Source organism: Tetrao urogallus (genome assembly GCF_951394365.1).
Source record: "Tetrao urogallus genome assembly, chromosome: 9".
Classification (NCBI taxonomy): Eukaryota; Metazoa; Chordata; class Aves; order Galliformes; family Phasianidae; genus Tetrao; species Tetrao urogallus.
Window position 1 is genome coordinate 2,268,849 of NC_136822.1, and position 22,909 is coordinate 2,291,757.

Here is a 22,909-nt window from a genome sequence, read left to right on the forward strand (position 1 = left end):
CTTGGCAAAGGAGGTTTAAGTCACATACTGAACAATAATGAGAAATCAAAATATTGAACAGTTGAATCTAGCCAGTGTACTGGCTAGTCTAGCACTCAGCTGGTCAGGAATCCTGTGGGACAAACAGCATGTTAAGAAATCTTGTGTCACAGGGCATCTAGAAAAATGATGCAAAATAAACTTGCCAAAGCTTTACCTATACGGTTCCCCAAGTAGTGAATGCAAGCCCAATCATATTCTTTCCAGAAAGTCTTACTACTTGCATCCACCAAGATAAGCTTTCATGTGTGGCCACTGACACACTGCAGGAACATGTGATATCAGAACAGGTGAGGGCGCTGTACAATGCATCCAAGGCAGCTCTTACCCTGTCTCGGGTCAGGGTTTGTGCCCTGTTCTTATGAACAATCCAGATGTAACCTGGAGGCTGGATCCAGGCTTCTCCATCCACTTGGACAGGAACTCCCTCTTCTCCCAGGATGGCTATCTTCACAGTTCGACACTGCAAGAAATGATTGCAATACAGAAACACTGCTTTTCCACAAGCATGAGACACTCATTCCAAAACACCTCCTTAGGTACAGTAGCTTTGCTTCTGCTAGATCACACAGACATTATTTGCTCTATCTTTGGACCACCTGTATTTAGAAATGCCCATCTAACTCCTCTCACAACGAACACCAGAATAAAACTCCATAACCACACTGCCCCTGGATATGCACCTTCTCAACCCCAATGGGTCTTCTTTCATGGGCAAGAGAGAACAGGAAGGAAAGCTCTACAGAATGAAACTGGCAAAAACATCACTTGGCTGGAGGTGGAGATGGCAAGAAGAGCTTATAAAAGCAGCTGATACCTGTGCAATCCGATGATGCTGTAGGTTTATCACTCGTGACACTGCCATCTGCATGCTACCAAACACGGCTACCACCTCCAAAATCTTGTCATCGAAGGAGGGGGCTGTAAATGTCTGGTCAAACACAAGGGAGGGAGAATTCAATTGACACACAGCTTTGTTAGAGAGATTTTCCTTTTTTTCCCCTGTTGGTACAGAGTTAGGGCTTAGTTTTTCAGTTGTACTATTTAATCTGCACAGAATCAACAATGAGGACAGAAGGTGAAGATTTGCAGCGATACCAAAAAGATAAAAAGAGCCTCAATATTTCCATTGTGCTTCCAATGGCAGTGAAAGCATAATTCTAACACAAAGACTGTATCCATAAGGGAATAATTATTCTTATGAGAATAGGCACTTCTTTCATTTCAAATAATACAATGTTTCTGACTGGATCCAGCTCCCTTTGCCTTCAAGGGGCTTCACTTCTCATGCAGACTGAAGGCAGAAGTTCAATTTCATTAAATCTCAACCCAAGCCATTCTGTAAGCGACCTTAAAGCCCATCCATTTCCAAACTCTGCCATGGGAAGGGTTTCCCCTCACTAGATCAGGCTGCCCAGGGCAGCACCCAGCCTGGTCACGAACACCTCCAGGGATGGGGCACCCACAGCTTCTCTGGGCAACCTGCTTCATTGTTTCACCACCTTCTTAGTAAAATTTTGCACACTTCTTGGAAGTGAAGTGCTCAGGACAGCATCTGGTTTCTTTCTGAATCACTACAAATTTGCTTGGGTGCAAAGCTGCTGAATGTTGACTTTTCAGTATTCTAGCCAACTCACAAAAGAAATACAGGCAGACATGCTCCTTGTCCTCTTCTTCAAAGCTCTGTTCTCAGCTCTGTCCTGGAGCCATGACTCCAGAAGCAACATCAATTTCAAACATTTCCTGAGATATCTTAAGAGAATACTCACATCATCTTCCTTGGTTCCACCCCAGAAATTGGTGCCTCCTGCATAGCTGGGAATGTTGAGTACAGCAATTCCCTGGAGGCTGGGCAAAGGGATTGGCCTCCCATCGCACTGCACAGAAAAGAAGGCATCATTACTCTCAGCACAGCAGCAAAGAACTTCTTTTGCCACAGCATATATTCTAAGAACAGCCTGTATGGAACAGCTAAGCAATAAATTAATTCAGGCTTCTTCAGCTTATTCTTCCATCTAACAGAGTAAAAGAACACATTCATTCATGTTTCACAAACCACCTCTCATTCGGCAGAGGTAGGCTGTAGAGAGAGACTGTTGCTTCTTTACCCCAGGCAGGCAAAAGGAACACCTGAGAGGCTTGGCAGAGCCTCTTAGTCTATTCCAGAAAGGGGAATAAAACTTCTGAATGACCAATCAGTCTGCTCAGATGAGATTCTCCCTGTTACAGTCATTTATGCTGCGGGTGGGCAATACAGGAATAATTATTTTTCTTGTTTGATCTGCCTTATAAGCATAGTTAAATTAAAAGCTCTCCTTCACACCATCTAAAATGCTGTCTTCACATGAGACATCACATCTAACAATCCCACCCATGCTTAACATGGAGATGGAGATGGCTACTGCTTTCCAACATGATGACGCTTCTTAGAATGGGCTGAGAATACAAGTTATTTTCCAGAACTAGGAAAAAACCACTTCCAGCTGCCACAAAGATACAGCAAGTACATGGCATCGAGCAGGCAAGGGAAACATCCTAGTCAGCAAGAAGAAACACCATGCCAAAAATCCCAAAATCAAAGGATCTGAAGAAGGAGATGCAATTAGACATTCCAGTTTTAGCACCAGAAGGACATGCTAATTCCTCACCTCCAGCAACACTTTCTGCTCCAGGTTTTTATACGTTCTGTGTAGCAGCTCCTTGGTCCCCAATACTCCATACCACATCATGTTTTTAGTACGACTTCTAAGGGAGCAAAACAAAAGAGAAAGGGTCAGGAGTGCCATTCACTTTTTCACTCAGAGGCAAAAGCATCCACACAGTTTGAAATGGCACCTCCTACACCCTAAAATACTAATGAGCTTTGCTTCTAAAAGGGTCAAACACTCAAAATTACCATCACTTACATTAAGAAAATATTCACCTTGAAAAAAAGTGTCATAGAATCACAGAATGACAGAATTGTAGGGGCTGGAAGGGACCTCCAGAGATCGAGTCCAACCCCCCTGCCAAAGCAGGTTCCCTACAGCAGGTCACACAAGTAGACATCCAGGCAAGTCTTGAACATCTCCAGAGAAGGAGACTCCCCCACCTCCCTGGGCAGCCTGTTCCAGTGATGTAGAAACTTGGGATAACTGAGCAACATATGTTACCAGACACAAAAAGAGATTCCCACAGCACAGAAGGGGTCAGTCTCATACACCAGGACATCAACAGTATTTTGCAACATTAGCTCATGTCAAGAAAATGTATCAACCCCATGCTATACAAATCATCTTCTTGCCCAGGTATTTAAAGGGCCAAAGCCTGCAACTGATACAGTGGTTATTTGTATTAATTTAGTATGAAGGCCAAATTCAGCCTCAGTAGCACTTAAAGCTGAGATGTGTTCTTATCTGAGCTAAATAGTAAGTCCAGGAGAAAAATCTGTGTGTGAGCTTACAAAGTAAATAGAACCAAAGCACTGAAGCCACACTGAAGTAGCTACTCAAAGATCCACAACAGCATAACGAATCAGTAATAAATTAGGAGAATCATCTCCTCCATCATGATTTCAAGCCTTCTTCCTAACCTTCAAAATAGAAGATCACACAGATGAGACTGATGATGTATCTATTCAGCATATTTCCAGACAACTAGCTTCAAAAGCACATATGAGAACATAAACTGATTTCAGCCACTTCTGGCACTAAGTCAGTCAATATCAAACCCACCTGCACTTCTCTGGGTGCTCGTCACGTTTGTTGTTGAAGTCCAAAGAAATCTTTGCATCCAGTCCAATCCCAAAGTAGTTATTCATCACACACTTCTCTGTGTAACATTCACTGTCAAATAAGAAAAACAAAAAACAACCCCAAAACTCTCACTCCTAAGTCTATATGCCATGTGGGATACATCTCTCATGTCCCACTTGTCCATCTAATAATTCCCTTGTATAAAAAGGGGGAGAACAAGAAGGTTGTATGCCAACATGCCAGATGAGCACTGCTGGGAAGTGCCTAAAACTTAAAAGCACAAAATGGGCAACTGAGCAGAGGTCCCCAGTCTGCAGCCTCTGACTTGAGTACTTCACAGCCATAAGATTTGTGAAGGAATTCTCCCCTCACCACCAAAAACATGCTCCAAAGTCTACATCTGAGTTATAAAAAGCTACATGCCTGGTCACTGGAATTGAGAAAAAGGCACACAAAACATTTGCAATGCTAATCGCTAAAGTATGTATATATTAGGTGTTAACTACAGCCTGACAAATAAAGTCAGAAGTAACCTAATTGCAGGGACACTGAATCCCATGAGGAAAAAAAATCAACCACATTAAATATGCATTAACTGAATTTTTCTGTTAAATAATTCAGCAGAAACAATTTGAGAAAGAGTTCACATCACATTTTCTACCTGTTTGCCCTACTGTGCCCTGTCCACAAGCTTTTTTGACCTCCACGGTGCTGACTGCCACACAACTTCCTGCCTGCTCACTGAAAGCTGGAGTAATCTCTGAGTGATGGGAAAAAAACTGATTTGGATTTCACTCTCTCACCTAAAACCTAAAGTCTTCCACTGTGAGTCTGTCACTGCATGTACAGTAACTACATAAGAAGACCTTCACTGGCACCAGCATATGATTTCATCTACGTAACTCTGAGTTGCTGCAGTCCGTTCTTTAGGTCTCCGAATAACTCTACTTGCCAGCACGATGCTGATGTTCATTTGGAAATGCCCAGTGACTTCAATAGGGCATACTCACAGATTTTCAGGCTCAGAGTTGAAGGGATCAGCATGGATCAACAAGCGGCTGATGACAGAACTCCCAGGCAAAGACCCGGACATGCCAGCACGGATATCTGCAGGAAAATTGGCAGTGGGAAAACCACAATAGTAAATAAATTGAGAATATGTCATTTCAGTCTCAGACTAACGTTACCTCCAGTCACTCACTGAGGAAAGCAATGAGCAATAGTGCTTTCTTCCACTCCAGAAGGCTCAGCACAAGAAGATCTTATGGGATTGCCTGCTGGGTGACACGATGTCACCTGAGGCCAACAGCACAATCGTACAGACACGTGAGAGTGGGCAATGGCAGTGTATTCACTACAGTAGGTATTCTGCTCAAGGTGAGACATGCAACACCCTGCTTCACGGAGCAAGAGAGGTGGAAGACTGAAATTACTCTCCTTGTCACCCAAGAATTACTGTCTCCGGCTTCTAAAACTGTTTGTTGGCAACACACCAACATTAACTTTTTCAAAGAGAGAGAAAATAGCTTCCTTCCAGAAGAACCAGTCTGAACCAGTAACTGGGGGAAGAGGTAGGAGGACAGCACTAGAGTGATGGACAGAAGCTGCTACACAAGATGCCTGAGGCTGGAATTTTGCTGGGTTTGTGCACACAAATCACAGATCACTGGTTCCAGTCCACGGCTGCCACTTTCCAGAAACTTCTCGCAGCTGCCTGGCACCTTGACAGCCTTCTCAAGCTCCCTCTGAGCTCAGATCCTCCTTGTAACTGATGCATACATTCTGCCACTGCACAGTGTTAATAAAAAATCTGTGTTTAGGTCTCAGCTGTATTGAAAATTATTACAATCATTCCACGCCTCCACTGCTCTGTTCTAGTGGAAAGTTATCTACAAAGAGACTTATTTCCAAGTGGGCCCAGCAAAAGGACATCAGGCAGAAAAATTTCATGTTTTATACAGAGGCTTAAGCCTGCTCTGTTGTCACCCACATTCCAGTGGGCTGCTTGAAGGAACAGTGGTATTACACTCACTTGGGTAGAGGATTTTTGTGTTCAGCATTGGCAAGTTGTCCCGGTTTCCTGTCTGGGGAGGAAGAGATGCAGAACTGCCCAGTGATAAACTTCCTTTGCTTATTTGTCTTTCACAAGGAGACTTGGATGCTGTAAAACATAACATAAACATGGCTGTTGACAAACATGATGTGATTCAGACCAGCACATAACAGCACAACTTGAGCAGTGAGGTTGGGTTAAGAATCAGTCAATGACAAAAACACTCTGGCCACTGTAAAAGAACTCACAGAAACTGTCATGAAGAGACAGAGATGAGGCATATATGCAGCCAGAAAACCTCACAGACTAGAGGTGCAGAAATGTGACAGGCAATTATTAGAAATAGAGATGAGAAAAATCTGTTGGTGCCAGCAGCATGACAGACAGCATATCTGGCTCCCAGTTCATACTGAGTTAAGTTCCAAATAAACTTGGAGCGATTGAGGATCTCTAAAATTATTCACATAACAGGCTTATTTAAACTAACTGGATTCTGTTCCCTGTCATCTGTAAAGGACTGGCAGGAGCTTACAGGGATGAATCATAAGGTAGATGACACGAAAAATTCTCAAGCCCATTTTTGTCTGAGCACTGGAAGCCAAGAGAATGCAGATTGCTGCTAAGTGGTAAGAAAATTTTGGAATTCTAGGTGTCATATGCTAAGAAATTAGACCACCAGCAACATATCAAAAAATGGTGCATATGAACACAGGGCTGAACACAGAAATATGCAAAGCCAAGCATCTGAAGTTAAAAAGTAGAGAACAGAATATGGAAGGTAATACACGTAACACATCCCTCACTTCTTACAACTAACAGAACTGCACTTTGCAGGTGAGAGCTGCATGGTAGCAGCCTTGAAGCAGTACCTTTCCTCTGGCTCCTCCCTTTGGACAATCCATAGCTGCTGCTGTGTGACGACTGCAGGGAGATTTTGTCCTCATTCCTTAGCTCCTTGCCCTCTTCAGAGGCTGAGAGACTAAGGAGGAAGCCCTCTTGCTCCTGAGTCTGGGCATTCTGTTCATCCACAGCTATGAAGAAAAAGAAGGTAGGTGCTTACAACGTTTCTAGGAAGAGAACACATCTCCACTGACAGAAACAAGATCTTTAGAGTCCCATCCTACTGTGGGGATTACTTATATGAAAATATAGGAATAACAGACAGTGTTCCTGTATCATCTGCCTCACCTAAACTCTGCTCTGGAGAGCTTTTGGAACTGGCATGGCTTAGTCTTTTGCTTTCTCCGCAGAGAGCTTCAGCAATGAGGTTCTAAACAGAAGCATCCAACTTTAAGCCTTTTTTAAATTCAGGCTTCCGAAGATGCAAACTGTGCTGCAAGTGATGAGCTTCCACTTATTCACATTCAGATGCTGCCAGAAATTCTAACCAGTGGGACATTAAATGATCGATCAAACTGAATTTTCTGTTTGCTTAATCTCTAGTAGGCAATCAGACAAGTCACTTGAAAAGGTCTCTTAGACACATACAATCAGGAGGAACTTGGTAAAAAACAATACAAACAAAAGAATCAAATCACATTCCTTGGAAGAAGGGAAACGGTTTGGACAAGTTGAATAAATACATCTGAAATGTAACTGGAGTTTGCCCAAGAACTGGCAAGAATTAAAGCTAGCACATTGCTTAAATAATCAAATATGAACAACAGTGCTTCCTCCCAAGTGACCTCTCACAAGGTACAGCTGAACTACCAGCTCACCACTTCTTTCAGAGCCTCTCTCTCACCTTGTGCTGAATTTGCAGATCATGAGAACTATCCACCAGGAAATCCAACCTGCTAGCCGAGCAAATAAATAAGCAAACAAACAAACAAGTATTGCTGGATTAAGCAAACTGATTGGGTTACAAAGAACTACAAAAAGCATCAAATCAGCACAAGGTAAGCAGCGGCAAAGTGAGGCAGCACCGAGGTCTCTACTTCAGAGAAGCAGGCTATTTGCTCAACTTCCATCATTTCATGTATCTTCACCTTCAGCAAGGCTGCACACAATGATGCAGTGCTGGAAACCCAAGTAACACTGCAAAGATTTGTAACTCACCACACAATTGCTCTCTACAGTGCATATTCAGGTATACATGGACAAACATCTGCAACTTCAATGCTTTTATCTTCAATAAGAAGCTGTTAAACACTTCCTTTGGTCTAAGTGAAACCACCAGGTTTATGACTAACATCTGTGAGACCGAAGCTTTTTGAAGGAAATGAAACTTAGAGCCAGGGGTGTGAGTGGGGGTCATAATAAGGGCCAAGGCGAGAAGAAGAGGATCACCTGCCCGGGAAGTTAACACAGGAACAAGATGGTCTGTATTACAGACTGGGAAAATTATAATGTTTTCCCAGTAAGCAAGCTCATTTAAGAAGTTTAGAAGTTTCTACATTCTCTCTTGCCTTGTGCTACAGTTCATTGCCCTTTCAGTTGTACCACTGCACTGTTTTGTTGGGCTGTACTATAAAGAGATTTCTGAAACAATCCAAGTAAAAATACTTAAAATATTTTTCTTCCCAAGTATTTTCAGATCTGTTTTACAGCAAGACCACACAAACAGTTGCACTGACACAGTTGTGGTATGGGTGGGGACAGACAGGAAACCCAAATGAGCAGAGTGTGGGAGGGGAGTGACTTCCTAAACCAGCCCTTTGGGGAGAACATACCTTGAACTTCAGACTCATTTAGCAAGCAATGTTTCAAACAGGTGGGCTTAGCAGAGATGGAACAGGACAGCCAGGGCTAACAAACAGCTTCTGCAGCTAAGGAAAGCTGTTGTTAATAAAGAACTCTACTCTCCTTTGGAATAATGGAAACACTCTCAAGAGCCCATAATAAGCCACGAGCAGGACTCCTAACAAGTTACCTTTTTCTGCATGCTCTATAATCTGACGAATGGCTTTTTTCAAGCTGTTGGCTCTCAACATGAGCTGTTCCCGGGGGCGAAATATCTGGGGCCGTGCAGTGCATGATGAGCCCACTGACTGGTCACTGGAAGAATCACAAGCACTGCCTGACCCATCACCATCTTCGGTTTCCTCTGCAATGGTGGGAGGAGGGTTTGGCAGAGATGAAGATGCTTGAGATTCATCATTCAGTGTCTTCAATAATGAGTCCAGCTTCTCCTTCAGGACAGAGCACTACAGGGTGAAGAAGAAGTTTTAAGCAGGACTAATAGTGGGTCTAGATAGCTCAAGCTTTTAGAGCTTGCTGAACTGCTGCTATCCTATTTCTCCGAAAACAACAGTTTTCAATGTCAGAATAGGAAGCTGTAACCATTTTTTCAATTTTACCTTCCTGGCCATGACTTCTGATTCCTCTGAGCTTTCTGTTGCCTTCTCATAGGCTTTCCCTACTCGAGCCACAAAATCCTTCACTGTCTCACAAAGCACCCTAGACAAAGATGGTAAGGAAAACACAGTCATGCAAGGATTGCTTCGGGATCTTCACAGCGCAATTTTCATTTAGAATAATTCTCCTTTGAGTACTCACTTGGCTGAGGAGATGACCACTGAATGTTGGTCAGAAGTCAAAATTTTGGACAAATGAGCAGCAACAGAGTCTTCATAGAAGAGAATCTTCTGCACCTGGTGACAGTCAGAAACAAGCCACTGGGGTGCTGCCTCCCAAAATCAGAGCACACCATGTTTATGTCCAGTTCCCCAGAGAGTACCTATCACTAGATAGCTTCTTTTTGCCTTGGAAATGTTCTGTGGTCCAGAACTTATTTACTCTCTGAAGACTATGTTTTGATGAAAAAAACTAATTCTGAACCTAGAAATGATCAGCATTCTCAGCATCTCTAAAGCCCACTGTTTAAATCCACAGTAGATTATCGTTCCTGTGACTACTATGCAGCTTTCCACAGCTTCAACAACATAATGTCATGAGAGCAGAGCAGCCTATTATTTCCTCTCTCCTGTCCCAAAGCACTCCCCAACTATGGCCATTGACTCTGGTTATCTTCAACCTCCTCTTTAATATTTCACTGATTTAAAGCCCCAGGATCTCTGTAGGTCATCCTATGACATCCATCTGAACTCAACCACTGCCTCTCATCTTGTCCATTCCGAGGCATTACTCCCAGACCTCTGCCCTTTCTGCATCTTGCAAAGTACCTCCGAATCCTCACTGAAATCTTCAGTGACTGTGGAACTGGAGGCCTGCCGAGGGAGTTTGGTTTCATACACCATAATGCTCCACCTGTTGAAAAGAAGGCATAATAGATGTCACCACATGGCAGATGATTTCTTCCTTTACCCAGACCATCTAACTCGTTAGAAACTCAAGCAGGATAAAGAGCACTTTGTTAGGGGCACGAATGATGTAAGGAAGTCACAGGGATGCACTGAAACTGCACAGGGTCTGAACCAAGGGCAGAGAGAGGGATAGAATAATGAACAACTATCCCACTGCACATGCACCTTCTCCTTACTTCTTCCCTTCCTCACAGCAATTCAATGGGCATGACTTGATTCAACATGCTAGAGGCCAAAATACAGTTCTAAAGACAAGGAGTTTAAAATGTAAGAAGATATAAAAGCTATATCAAGAGGTAAACGTGTCCATTTCTGTGTTCAGCTTTCATTTAAAAGCCAAACTCAAGATAAATAGCTTCAAATTTCCCAAGAAAAAAACAGTTTGAAACATCACATGTGAGGTCGTCAAATTAAACTGACAAGAACTCTGGAACTCTAAAATAAAGTCCCACTCACAAGTAAGAAAACTGCACTGAAAAGAAAGTACAGACACTGTAATTGACCTTGCATTCCTAAAGGAAAGCGGGCCAATTTCTGGACACCCATTTCCCTTACTACAATTCCGCAGCAGTGACACAGAAAGCAAGACTACCTTTTGTTGATAAAAGCTGACCGAAGATTATCACAGAAAATTCAAACTGAAATTACTAAGAAGCCCAACAGATGCAGCTCAGCATTGATTATTCACCTGTCCAACATTTTGGTACTCGCCCTCTCCAGCTTTTCCAGGATCTGTGGAAGCTGGGTATCATCATCACAAGCAGATCCCCAGCCCAATACGCGAGCAAGATCATTCCCTGTTCCCAGTGGCAGCACTCCCAGCTGGCACTGCATCAGAGAAAAGGAAACAAAAATTGATATTCAAATGGAAAAACACAAACCACAAACAGCCAGAAGTAACATGACTGATTCCTTACAAAGATTGCTTATTGAGAAATAGCTAGTCCCAGGGGGAAGGGAAGCAACCGGATGAAGAAAACAGTCAAAAGAGCTTGCAAATAAGGAAAAGCTCTCTCTGCTTTTAAGTTATCAGTTGAGCGAGGAGCGTATTACCACTACCATTCAGAGCACCTTGCTACAAGAGGTACTGCATCCTACAGATGGACAAATTTAACCATCAGGTGGCGACATTGCCTTTTCTGTAAAATCAGCATAGCCATCTCCAAGACAAAATGGAAATGAATTAAATGCTGTATGACATCTCTACTCCAATGGAATTTCTAGGTATCCCAGGGCTTGGAAACAGCACGAGAATTAAAGGGAATCGATGAGAATTGCTACTGTAGTTGAAATCTCTGTTTTCTAATGGCAGCTCTTTCCAAGTGTAATTTCCTGCTGACAATGCAGCAGAACTAACTCAGAGCCCCTCTTAAACAGGACCTTGTGCAAGGAAATTGTAGAGAAGCACTGTAGATAGGAATAACCAATTAGTCCAGTGCTGCTTCTTGCAGAAAATGACTGCAAATACACAGTTATAGTAAGCTTTCAGCAGCTTCAGTCCCAGGTACTACTCCCAGGTACAAACTACAGCTGTACAATCAGCAGAAGTCCTCTGCTGTTGTTACTTCCTTCTTACACCCAACCAAGGTCATGCAGCAGGTACCTGCTTGTGAAGATTGAGGCTATCAATTTCGGAGAGAACCCAGCCAACACTTCCATCCCCACCGCAAACCAGGATCCGGAAAGTGTCAAACTTCTGGAATAGGCGTAAACTGCAGAGAAGGGAAAGAAAAAAACCCGAGAAAGATGAACAATCAGCTGCTACAGAAAGGAATGCTAAATAATTCTGATCTAGGTTATAATCACGTCAGATTTACTTCAAGCAGGCTCTGATTTCGCAATGAATACAGGCCCCTGTCAGATTACAAATGAATTCAAATGATTATAAATAAGGAATTACTAATATAGCTAAGCAATTTACAATGGCTATTCCCTACAGAAATATGGCCCAGACAGACTCTCTTTCCAAAGGCACTTTTGTCTGAACAGAAGAGGAAACAGGCATGTGATAGCTATTATCCACTGAATTAATTCCTCTTTGCACATTTGCTGCTTTCAGCCTAACACTAGTTATTTGTCACTGCTCAGAGTGCTCTGATGTCACTGCCTCTGTACTCAAGGCCACACCAATTAAAGCAAGACTTGTAGTAGAGTGGGAACTTGATGCAGTCATTCAGAAAGCAGACAACTACAAGAGTATATAAAACCTCACAAGCTCCAGAGCTTCTTCTGGGAAAACACCATCAATCAACTCTCTGGCTCCTCATCTGTCCTGCATGCAGCGAACAGCACTCCAAGACAAGTGTGAATTTCTTTTATTCACTCTTTCCAGAATACTAGATGCAAAAGCAACCTCCCCTAAAGCTGTTTGAAACTGTGTCTCTCAGTGAACACCTCCCAGAACTATTGCCTGCTTTTATTTATTCATTTTAATCTATTCTTTATTGCCTAGAAAGTATTTGCTGTAGCACAGGAAAATCCTTACTTCTTCAAGCATTACTGATACATCTATCAGCAATGACAACATCTTATGGTACAATTTGACTGACACAAGTTTAGAATACTTGAATTACTAAGAAGCAGCCTTTAATCTGTACCATCACTTCCTTTTTAAAAAAAGCAAACAAGAGCAATCTGTTTGAGAAGTATGTACCACAGCTTTCCTTTCCTTTCCTTCTGCTTACAGGCACTGTCCAACTGGGGTGAGGAAGAAGAAAAATATTTAATTTTAAAAGTTCTCTGTAAATTATTTATCAGCCAAGCACATCCTTTGGATAGCACACTGCAGTTTTAAAGGTCAGTCTTTTGCAATGCACTATGGCAAGGAACAACTTCTTATGATACCAATAACAGTTTGGAGCAGCTCTTAGTGATCACTCATCCCAGAATGGACACTCCTAGATTTAGCACCCTGCATCTGCAGGTCACAGACTTTGAGTTAAATACAGAAAAATGCAATGGAGGTTCACCCTGTGTTAGTTCTTATTATAAAAAGCACTGATTCATAAGAAAGTTACTCAAATCCAATGTAACAGAAACTTTTAGAGGGAGCAAACTAGAGATCAAGCTTCTTTCTTAAACAGAGCTGCAGAAACACAGTAAAGGGATTTGTTCCACAGCTCTTCTCATTTTCTTCAGTCAAAACTTATTCTAGTGAAATCCTGTAAACAAATCTGAAATGCCACTTAGATCGTTAGGCAGAAGCAACTGAAAGCATTCTGAAGTGACACTTTATCACCCTTGCCATTAAATCTTTAAAGGATGGACGGTTCACACACTTACCAGGTTATGTCTGGATTTATCTAATTTTAACAGTATTCATTTGTTATCTCTGACATCTGACTGTTCAGTTGATTTAACTTAACATGCGTTGATAAAATTTCAAGATGTCTGTTACAAGTTCACTGTCGGACTTCTTCTGGATTTCATCTTTCCGTGCTTGGTCTTCTTCCAGGGGAGTGTTGCTGGAATTCCCCCAAAATCCCTCAAGCTGTTCTGCTATTACTGACAAATGGATACAACAGTCTTTTTCAAGAGCGTATATTTTGAGTTAATCAATAGCACTAAACACTCAGAGGGGAAAAGTCCCTCAAATTTCATGTGTCCAGTCTCCTCTCTCAGGAATAAGTTCTTACATTTGAGGATGAGCTTATAATCAAATAAGTCCCATGTGCTTTGCTGGTATTTACACAAGGAATGTATACCTCTACAGAATATCTGCTTACCCAAGGTGAGGTCCTCCATTCATAAGGTCAAATACCTGCGCTGGATTCAGTAGCTGCTTGAATCTCCGTAGAAATTTTACTCCCTGGTTGTCTCCACTTTTTGAGTTGACAAAGACCAACAAAGGACTTGTGCAAGAAGGTGGGCAAGTAGCTTTCCAGAAACCTGAGTTAAGGAAAGACGTGAGGGGCAGGGAGGAAAAGTCAAGAGATGGAATGAAAAAACAAACAAACAAAGACTCCGTACCCTAGTTTGAAGAAGTTAATACATTCCCTGTGCTTGTGGCACTCATTGGGTACATGCCAAATGTGCACAGCCCTGAATCCAGCACGAACCATAGCTCATCCTGCCAAATGTCACACTTATCACCTAACAGTATGCCAAATTTTGCAGCTTCCCCAGCCCTCCCAAACCACTTCTGCAATAGAGCTGGTTCTTCATAAACGTTAACAGCTGCAGCTCAGCAAAAAACTTGACAGAGTAATAAACTGAATACAAAAGGAAAGCAAAGAGCTCAACACCATAATTCAGCAGGATCTTCTAATCTGGAATTGCAGCAGCACCCAAAGCAGAATTTTAAGTCAACTGAATCTGGCATTAACAGTGTTAACTGGAAGGACTGTGACTGAGAGGAAGAGAAAGAAAGCATTACTCAGTAATGATACTTACCATCTGAATCAATGCTGTTAAGAGCAGTAGGAGGAATGACAGATACTTTGCATAGCCCAAGAGGGCACTTGCTTGGCAACAACTCTTTACATGCTGTGTGCACCTGAAACAAACAAATTCATTTCAGATCCTTTTGGGAACTGTGATGTACAAAGAAACATCCAACAAGAGGTTTCAAAGGGTAAGAAGGAAAGAAAGAGGGAAAGATCCCTAGGAAATGTCAATCAGGTTATGTTAAAGAATGACCTATCAGGCTTCTATTAACTCTCCTCTACTCTACATTAATATGTACTTTTTCCAACATCTGAATTCACAAGACTAGCATTGTGAGTTTGGAGAGGACCAGATAACAAACTGTGTCACTTTAAGAGCCTTCAGGTGCTGTGCTTTCAAAATCTCCTCCCAAGGAAGCTGTGGATGTCCCATTCCCAGAGGCATTCAAGGCCGGGCTGGACAGCTGGGCAGCCTGATCTGATGGATTCCTGATGGATTCCTCCTCCAGCAGGAGGCTGGAAGTCAGTCTATGTTTCTGTGATCAAAAGTAGCAACGAAAGAGAAAACTGGAAATTCACGAAGATGAGGCAGGAGCACATGAAGGACACAAGAACTGACAGAAGAAGGGATTAATCAAGCTACACAAAAGTAAGTTTGAAGTAGAATAAGGCACTTAAGGCATTAGAAGACTGCAAGACAGAGGGTTTGTATGGGGTCTGAGCATCCCCCCGTAACACTTCATAAACTCATACTTTGTAACACTTCCCTTATTAATCTCAAAGACAACTGGAAACATAGCAAGACCTGTACACTACAGTGCTTAGGCAAGACAAACCTACTGCAGTGGGAAAGGAAACTACTATTATCAAAACAGCGTTGTATTCTTTGTAATCTTTTTTGATGCATTTTTTCAACTTGCAGAAATGCCAAATAGCAGCTCTTTAAAATCTGAGATCTCCCATACCTGAGGCACTGATTCATATCTACAGTGATTAGATCCTTCTACAAAAGCTCGCTATCAAAAGAAAATGAGCTTGCAGAGAAGCCAGATATTAATTTCCATTCTTACTTTTATGCATCACAGTGGTGCTTTTCAGCACAATTTATATTCCTACCTCTTGCAGCCTGTTAATCACCTGGAGAAAGCAGTGAAGTCCTACAGAGCAAATACTGCCAGCATTGTTAAGAGATTTCATTTCAAGTAAACCTCATTAAAGGAACAAACCACAGAGCTGATCCAAGACTACCCTTTTACTGGAATTATCGTGTCCATTCAACTTACCATGGCTTTGCACCAAAGGCAGCGCCAGTCTTGCAAACGCAGGACGCTGCCACAGGTTTTATCACACACAGTGCATTTGGCACTCACGGGCAGGTTTCCTTCCAACCACTGATGTGGCATTGAGATCTACAAATGGAGCAGAGGCAGACAACCACCATGAACCTACCAGCATGCAACTCAAGGCTGCAGGATGCACTGTGGCTTTCAGATATACACTATGCAAGTCTTAACATGCACTCTTTGAGGACAGCACAGGCAATTTCTAGAAAACACCTAAAAATCTCTTTTGGCAGTTTGTATCATGCTCAAAAGCAGAGACCAGGTGATTCACCTCAGGTTACACAGGAAATAAAGACTTGCATCAGACATTCGATACAACAAGATACTGTTCCAACCTCACATCTTTCCTTTGCCAAAACTCAGACTAGGTTCCACATGCCTCCAACCATTTAACTAAACTCCCCCTAGCCCACAGCAAGCGTCTCTTGCTATTAAGGAGTCCTCACTGCCTTGGTCAGACTTTTCACACCAAATTTCTTGCCTATTCCACACCACTAACTCATAAAGGCACAAGTGGTATTTGTACAGTGCAGAAAGCACATACCAGTGCTTCCACAACAAGTTAAGGCTAGAAGAGTTAAGATTAATGCCTACCCCATCTTCATCCTCAATGATATCTTTCCCAATAGAGGCCAGAGTTGTCCACTTGCAATTATTGGTGGCCCGCACAGCGCACCGCTTGTGGGCTTTAAACTTGCACACTAGAGAGAAAAAGAACAACATATTAATCCAGCTTTAGAACATATAATGTGGCAGTTTGTGCAAAAGCTTTCCCCTGAATACTTGGCTCCAAAAGAAAGCGTGGGCACACATCAGTCTTGTTAGCACTGCCAAAACTACCAACTCTAAGCATACTAAGTAAGATGAGCTAGCTATTAATTCTTGCCTCATCAATTTCACCAGTTGCTTGTACAAAGTTTCACTATCACCTTGTTCAACTTGGCATGATTTATGAAGTCAGACACTCCTACGTCATTTTACAGAGTGTGGAAGTAGCCTCATTCATGCTAGAGGTATGAGCTGAGTCCAGGCAGGCATGTCTGCTGAAAGTTGAAAAAATAAAATCCAATCCTCCTAGCATTATTTAAGCATTTAACAAGGAAGTTCTTATAAATATTATTATAAACAAGAGCATTCTTATTAATATTTTATCTAATAACTGAGAATTACATCCTTGTTAATTTCAGAAGTATGATTTTACTAAGGGATGGCAGTAGTTGGGTAATGAAAAAAAAAAAAAAAAAAATCAGCTATATTATCATCAAGCCCAATACTAAAATCAATAAGAAGATATCATCATTTCTACTTTAAAAAAAAAAAAAAAAAAGCCAAGAATCCCATTCTGACTTCTATGTGAAACTTGTCTGAGAAGCCAAAAGGGATTCACCAGCCAGAGGGACGCAGCACCAGGTCAAAAATAATGATCTCCAGTTTCACATACAGGCTGTGGCTCCCTCAAGTTTATTATGCAGTACTTTTCTACATCACCTTCTTGCAGACTGTTAACAATACTCCTCTGAAAAGTGCTCTAGGACACGTCCTCAAGCTATCAAACGCAGCTCCCAAAACAGAAGACAAAGCAACACTTACCTTCACATGAGAGCCCATGTGACGTGACTCCAGACAACGCTTCCCGACACACATTGCAGTATGTTGGCCGGGCGTGTGAGCAGGCGTACCAGTTGTGCATCCCTGAGAAATGGTCCATGCTGTACTGGGTAGACTAATAAAATAAATGTATTATGGCAAAATCTAATGTAGCAACACAAGATTTTTTTCTCCCCTTAGAACAAAGACTTGCATACAGCAGTGAGAAAAGGCAGAAATGCAATGCTTTTATTGGGGAATAGTTTGGCCACGTGCAGTTTACACACGGTAGCTCCAGAAGCTCTTTAAGCCAGAAGAGATTGCTTACTTCTGCGCTACTTCCCCTGCTTGTCTCACTGCAAGTGTGCATATGCAAACAAGCTGGAGAACTTATCTGCTGATGTTGATCCCTCTTCCCCTTTCCCCCTTTTTTTTTTTAATTCAGTTTTCAGCAGGACCAGTTCCCCGATGCAGTTCATTGCATAGCAGAGGAATGGTTGTGCCAGCATAGCAGAGGGACAACAGGGAGACAAGCTTCAAGGAGAGAACACAGACAGCTCTTTTTTGGTGGCACTGCTGGTCTAATGAAAGCCTCAGAAAGTGAACAGATACACAGAAATAAGGCAAACAGCAAGCAGGCAAGATGTGAATTAAGACAGGGAGGTTAACTGAAGAGTGAAAAGACAATGGAATAATTATTTTTATGTTTCATAACAAGCTGTTGCTTAGGAGAGGACGCACAGAGTACAATGAACACATTTTCCCATTACCTCAAAATGTTCACGGTTCTGTACAGTTTTCAGTGCTGCAATCCAATCTTCCATCTCTTTTCTGTTATCAGCACAAAGGATGAGCTTCCGACATGGAGTGATAATCTGAAGAGAGAGAGACAATTAATGAGTACACTGGGCAAGTCAGTGAGAGACAGGGAGAGAATATGTTATTGTAAGCACAGCTGACTGATGCTATTTCTAGAGGTAACAAGCTGTCCAACACAAGTCATTTACATCTTTCAATTATGTTTCTTTTCTACCATAGCTTACATTAATTCTTCTGCTAAATTTATAGAACCATAGAGATATTAGTTCTCATTCTCAATGCAGAACTGAGTAAGGAAATGTCTCACATCAGTAATAGCACAACACCAATCAAGCACAGAACAGAAACAGTTAATATACTGCACGTGCAGATCTTCTCTAAGTTGTTTTTTTTAAGTACTTTTTAAATTGGCAACAGCATTAAAATACTTTGTTAACAGCACAATACACCACTTTCTATCAATTAACAAACTAGATAACATTTCGTGTATCAGACCAAAAGTACAACACTGGGCATTTAAGAGGGCAAAATCCTAAAACTGGTAGACAAACCAACATCTCAACAGCTCAGTGACTGCCATACCAAGAGTGATCTCAAAGGAACATGTGTTTCTACCCTGGGCTGCTGCTCCATGGTAGCCAAACCCCTGCCAAGGATGCTATCGGCCCAGGGAGGCAGCCATGCTTCCACACAGCTACCACTGATGCTCTCTTGGTTTATCAGATGGCAGTAGCAGAGAGAAATAAAAGCTCCAGGCTCTTCAGGGGACCACATCCACAGGGCTGTCCATTCAGCTGGGGTCCAGACTTGACAATAAACCAACATCTATTCTTCCTAAGACAAAAGCCTTTCTTCCCCACACTTCCTAACACTCTCTCATGTGTCAACTCTAAAACCTTCCCTTCTGCATCCCCTGCACACTGTATAACTCTTAAGAAAAAAAATATTTGTCCATACGGTTTGCTTTTCCAGCAGATTGTGTCCATCATCTGAAACTCAAGATAAACACAAAGTAGGATGAGGTGAGGTGGATGATCTGTGTGCCCCCCCCCAGGCACACCAATGGGTGCTGCTCAGGAACACGAAGAGCCCCCACACACCCCTGTATAAGACCTGCTAACTACTTGTTTTCTGCACTCTTTCTCACTTCTCTCATTATGATCCATGTAACAGACTTAAAAACACCAAAAGTTGAAAGTTAAATTTCTTGCTGATGTCCAAATGGCTTGGAGTGCATGGTAAGAAATACAGATGTAGCATCAATACAAAAAAAGATGCATCTAGAAGATTCTGCTTTATTTTAGTTTTCAGAATCTATTTCTTTTTATAGGACAGACTGTAGCATCCACCTGCAATAACAGATTTTACTGAGACGTACTGCCAGCCCCTAGAAAAACACACTACAAGCACCAACATCAATGAGGCCCCTATTTGAAGCACAGTTTCAGCATGCATGTTGTAATTTGAACAAAACTATCCAACAGAAATTAAGCAGAGCAGGGCCCCATGCTTGAACATCCATAACTGCCTACGTACAGCAGTACCCTATGGAAAGTCCAAGCTTCCAAGGACCTTTCATTGCTTCAAAAAGAGCAATTTTGGATGAGGAGCTACAAGTTCACTCAATAAGTCACTGGCATGCTGTTGGGCAGAAGGAAAGAAGTAATTTAAAACAGCTGGTGACACTAATTATCAACAGAACGCACTCATTCAAGGCTGTACTTTTTCCTGTTTCTCTTTTCAGTTAAAAAAAAGGCAAATGCACAGCATTATTTTTAAGTCACTCTGGCAGACGTGAAGTCTAAGCCAATGGGATAAAAGACAGAAATGCAGAGAATTTAGCCAAGAGCTCAGTGTGAGTATACAGACTTCCTGGATCACTGGAGAGAGTCAAACAGAGGAATCGTCAACACCTGAAAACATCCATGCATCAGCTTTAAATCTCCATGCACAGCATCAGACAACTTTCTGCTGAACAAATAAAGTTATAAGCTCGTAAGGCAGAGGACAAACACAGAGATCAAGGTCTTCATACTTGAACCATCCAGACAAAAAGTCACAGAATTAAAATAAAGGGTCTATTGTGTAACTACAGAACTGTAAATAAAACACCGCTTTGTGCGAGATGAATTTATGAACAACATTCACCATCACTCAGCACTAAATCAACATCTGCATTGGGATTTAGCAGTATTATCAGAGATGGGAAGTAGAATACAATCTCAGACCTCACTCTTGTTCTAAGGAGAGCCAACTGGGGCAATTCACTGTGAAGGACAGATAAGACTGAAGCATAACTAGGGTAACGACTCTTTGGAAAAACGAAACAAGCACACAGAGCTGTTTTTTTGCTTAACCTGCAGTGGTGTTACACTTAAATGTTTTACTGAGGATAACTAGGAATCCAGGAACCATTATATACTCTGTGCTGGCTGGGTGAGGCTCATCAGTCTGACATCCCACATCAGCAAGAAGCCATCCTCCTCACCACCAGAAGGAGCCCTGGCAATCTTCCCCCTAAGAAGCTGTCCTCCCCCAGGCAGCTGCTGCTCTGAGCCATGTGGCCGGGCAGCCCCTGGGGCACATGCAGCCAGCTAGGAGCATGCTCTGGCTATTTTTTATGTTCCAGACACAGCTTTTGACTAACATCCTGGAACAGTGTATTCCACAGGATGACGACGCACTAGGTGAAGTAGCATTTCCTTTTATTTGTTCTAAATTTACAAAGCAGTAATGTCATCCACTGACCTCTTGTTCTCATATAAAGGGAGAGCACAATAACAACGATCTGATTGCTTCTCAGCTAGGACGGGGGGGTGCCTTGATAGGAGTCAGAAAGAAAATAAATGTAATGACAATACAAAGTCTTAGGATTTATTTATAATCTCATAGAGTTTTGGCCTGCCTGGGGACTGACAGAACTCTGAGTGCTCCTGTGCTGAAACAGCTCTGAATTTTATCTCGATATGAGCAATTACGTAAACTAAAAACGCTCGTTCTTCCTAAAAAGGGAATATGAAGAATGAACATAACTTTTGGATCCCAAATGCTATTGAGCTCTCTGGGTGTGGCTCTCCAGATTTCGGTCCTTGCAGGAGCCGGGTGCCCACCCAACTGCAGCTGGGCCCTGAGCTCAGCACGCAGTGACTTCACTGAGTCCTGATGCTGACAGCAAAGAGCTCCTTAACAGCCACAGAACAAAACCTGCTCCTCAGCTATCAGTCCTGTGAGCCATAGGGCAGTCAGGAATGCCTGAAGATATTTCCAGTCAGGAACAACTTCGTTCACAAAGGCTTTGCTGCAGACAAAAGCCCCCAAGCAAGCACTGCTGTGCAGAGGAGCTGCCCAAGTCTGCCCAAGTTTTCAACGAGCCAGATCACTCAAAATCCAAAAAAAACCAACAAAACTACAATCACAAAAAAACTAACCACAGCTTCTCCACTGTCTTGAAATACTGATATTCCCCTGATGCTTATCCATAGCTACCCTCAGCCCCCCATCCCCTCCCCAGCAGTGCATGCCCCGCAGCAGGCTGTTCATCTCGCCCCACACCCCATGTTGACCCACACACTCCCATCCAAAACTAACACTGCTTTGTTACTGACATTTCAGACCAGGCCAGCTGGCAAACAACAGAGCCAACCCCCCAAATTTTCTCATTTTACATTCTAAAAACGGACTGGATGTCCCTGGATGTCCTTCCCCAATGAACAGCTGTGAATAATTGGATTAGAAAGGCAGCTCAAAAAAAGACTACTTATGTTAGACCCAAATTTTAAATAGAAATTTGCCCCCTGGAAATAGAAATTTCACCCCCCGGTGCTTTCTATCCTGAGCAACCACCAGCTGGAGGACAATCCTCATCTCTGCTCTTGCTGCCACCAAAGGCAGCTTTGCCACCTCTGCCCGCTTCCCCTTCGGCACTTGCTGGCTGCCCAGAAGCTTCTCAGCAAAACCAACACCCTGTCTCAGTGCACGGTTTGCTATCAGAGCGGTGTTGGTCAGTTCAGAGATTGCAAGAGACAGCAAGCCAAGCTCAGATCACAGTGCCCAAATGGCAGAGCTGGCTGGGGCTGTGCTGGGGGGGGGAAGTGGCAGCGGGGGGGCACCCAGCTCTGCTAAATATAGCTTTTCTGATGCTATACATTTCTCGGATGAGCTAAAAGTGGGTGCATGAGAACACCTGCTCACTCTGACTGCTTCCTTTTTACTCATATCCCGTTCAAATATAGTTTTGTGTTCAAAGGTGTTAGCTATAAATCCCCCAAAGAGATCCCAGATTATTCAGAACTGTTGATTTGGATACAGGGACAGCAGGAATTTCTGGAGCTCGGGCCAAGGAACTCGACTATAAAAATAAAACAGCTAAGAAAATGGTGCTGGTGCAAGCAAAAATTTCAGCTTGATCACACATGGCAAAGGCAGGGACAACAGCCAGCAGCTGTAACTAACTACTGCCTCTGCTTCTGTATCTCGGAGTAAGCTCCGGGCATCCCATGAACACAAACACTCAGGAAGTGACTGGGTGAAGTTACAGTGAGGATGAACAGCCATTTCACCCACTTCAGCTCCTGTTCAGGCAGCAGTGAATGATAGCGTATGTAAAAACACCTCACCTGTGCCCATCAGCAGGGTTCACAAGCCAGCAAAGTCAGCAGATGCACTGAATGTGGTCAAAATGGGC

General features: G+C 42.6%; 1 protein-coding gene across 2 annotated transcripts in view; it reads right to left on the reverse strand.

Annotated features, from left to right (window-relative positions):
• DGKD (diacylglycerol kinase delta) overlaps nt 1-22,909 on the reverse strand; it is a gene marked incomplete at both ends in the record, with an annotated part of 51,807 nt that overhangs the window by 7,053 nt on the left and 21,845 nt on the right. For both annotated transcript variants that reach the window (XM_079540064.1, XM_079540065.1), the window contains 20 exons: nt 368-502; nt 857-970; nt 1,809-1,916; nt 2,688-2,784; nt 3,753-3,863; nt 4,784-4,880; nt 5,806-5,934; nt 6,696-6,857; nt 8,699-8,972; nt 9,126-9,225; nt 9,325-9,419; nt 9,951-10,035; nt 10,780-10,919; nt 11,695-11,803; nt 13,817-13,979; nt 14,484-14,586; nt 15,760-15,885; nt 16,414-16,520; nt 17,410-17,542; nt 18,177-18,281. In XM_079540064.1, coding sequence (XP_079396190.1) covers nt 368-502; nt 857-970; nt 1,809-1,916; nt 2,688-2,784; nt 3,753-3,863; nt 4,784-4,880; nt 5,806-5,934; nt 6,696-6,857; nt 8,699-8,972; nt 9,126-9,225; nt 9,325-9,419; nt 9,951-10,035; nt 10,780-10,919; nt 11,695-11,803; nt 13,817-13,979; nt 14,484-14,586; nt 15,760-15,885; nt 16,414-16,520; nt 17,410-17,542; nt 18,177-18,281 — 2,493 coding nt within the window. The remainder of the gene's footprint in view (nt 1-367; nt 503-856; nt 971-1,808; nt 1,917-2,687; nt 2,785-3,752; nt 3,864-4,783; nt 4,881-5,805; nt 5,935-6,695; nt 6,858-8,698; nt 8,973-9,125; nt 9,226-9,324; nt 9,420-9,950; nt 10,036-10,779; nt 10,920-11,694; nt 11,804-13,816; nt 13,980-14,483; nt 14,587-15,759; nt 15,886-16,413; nt 16,521-17,409; nt 17,543-18,176; nt 18,282-22,909) is intronic.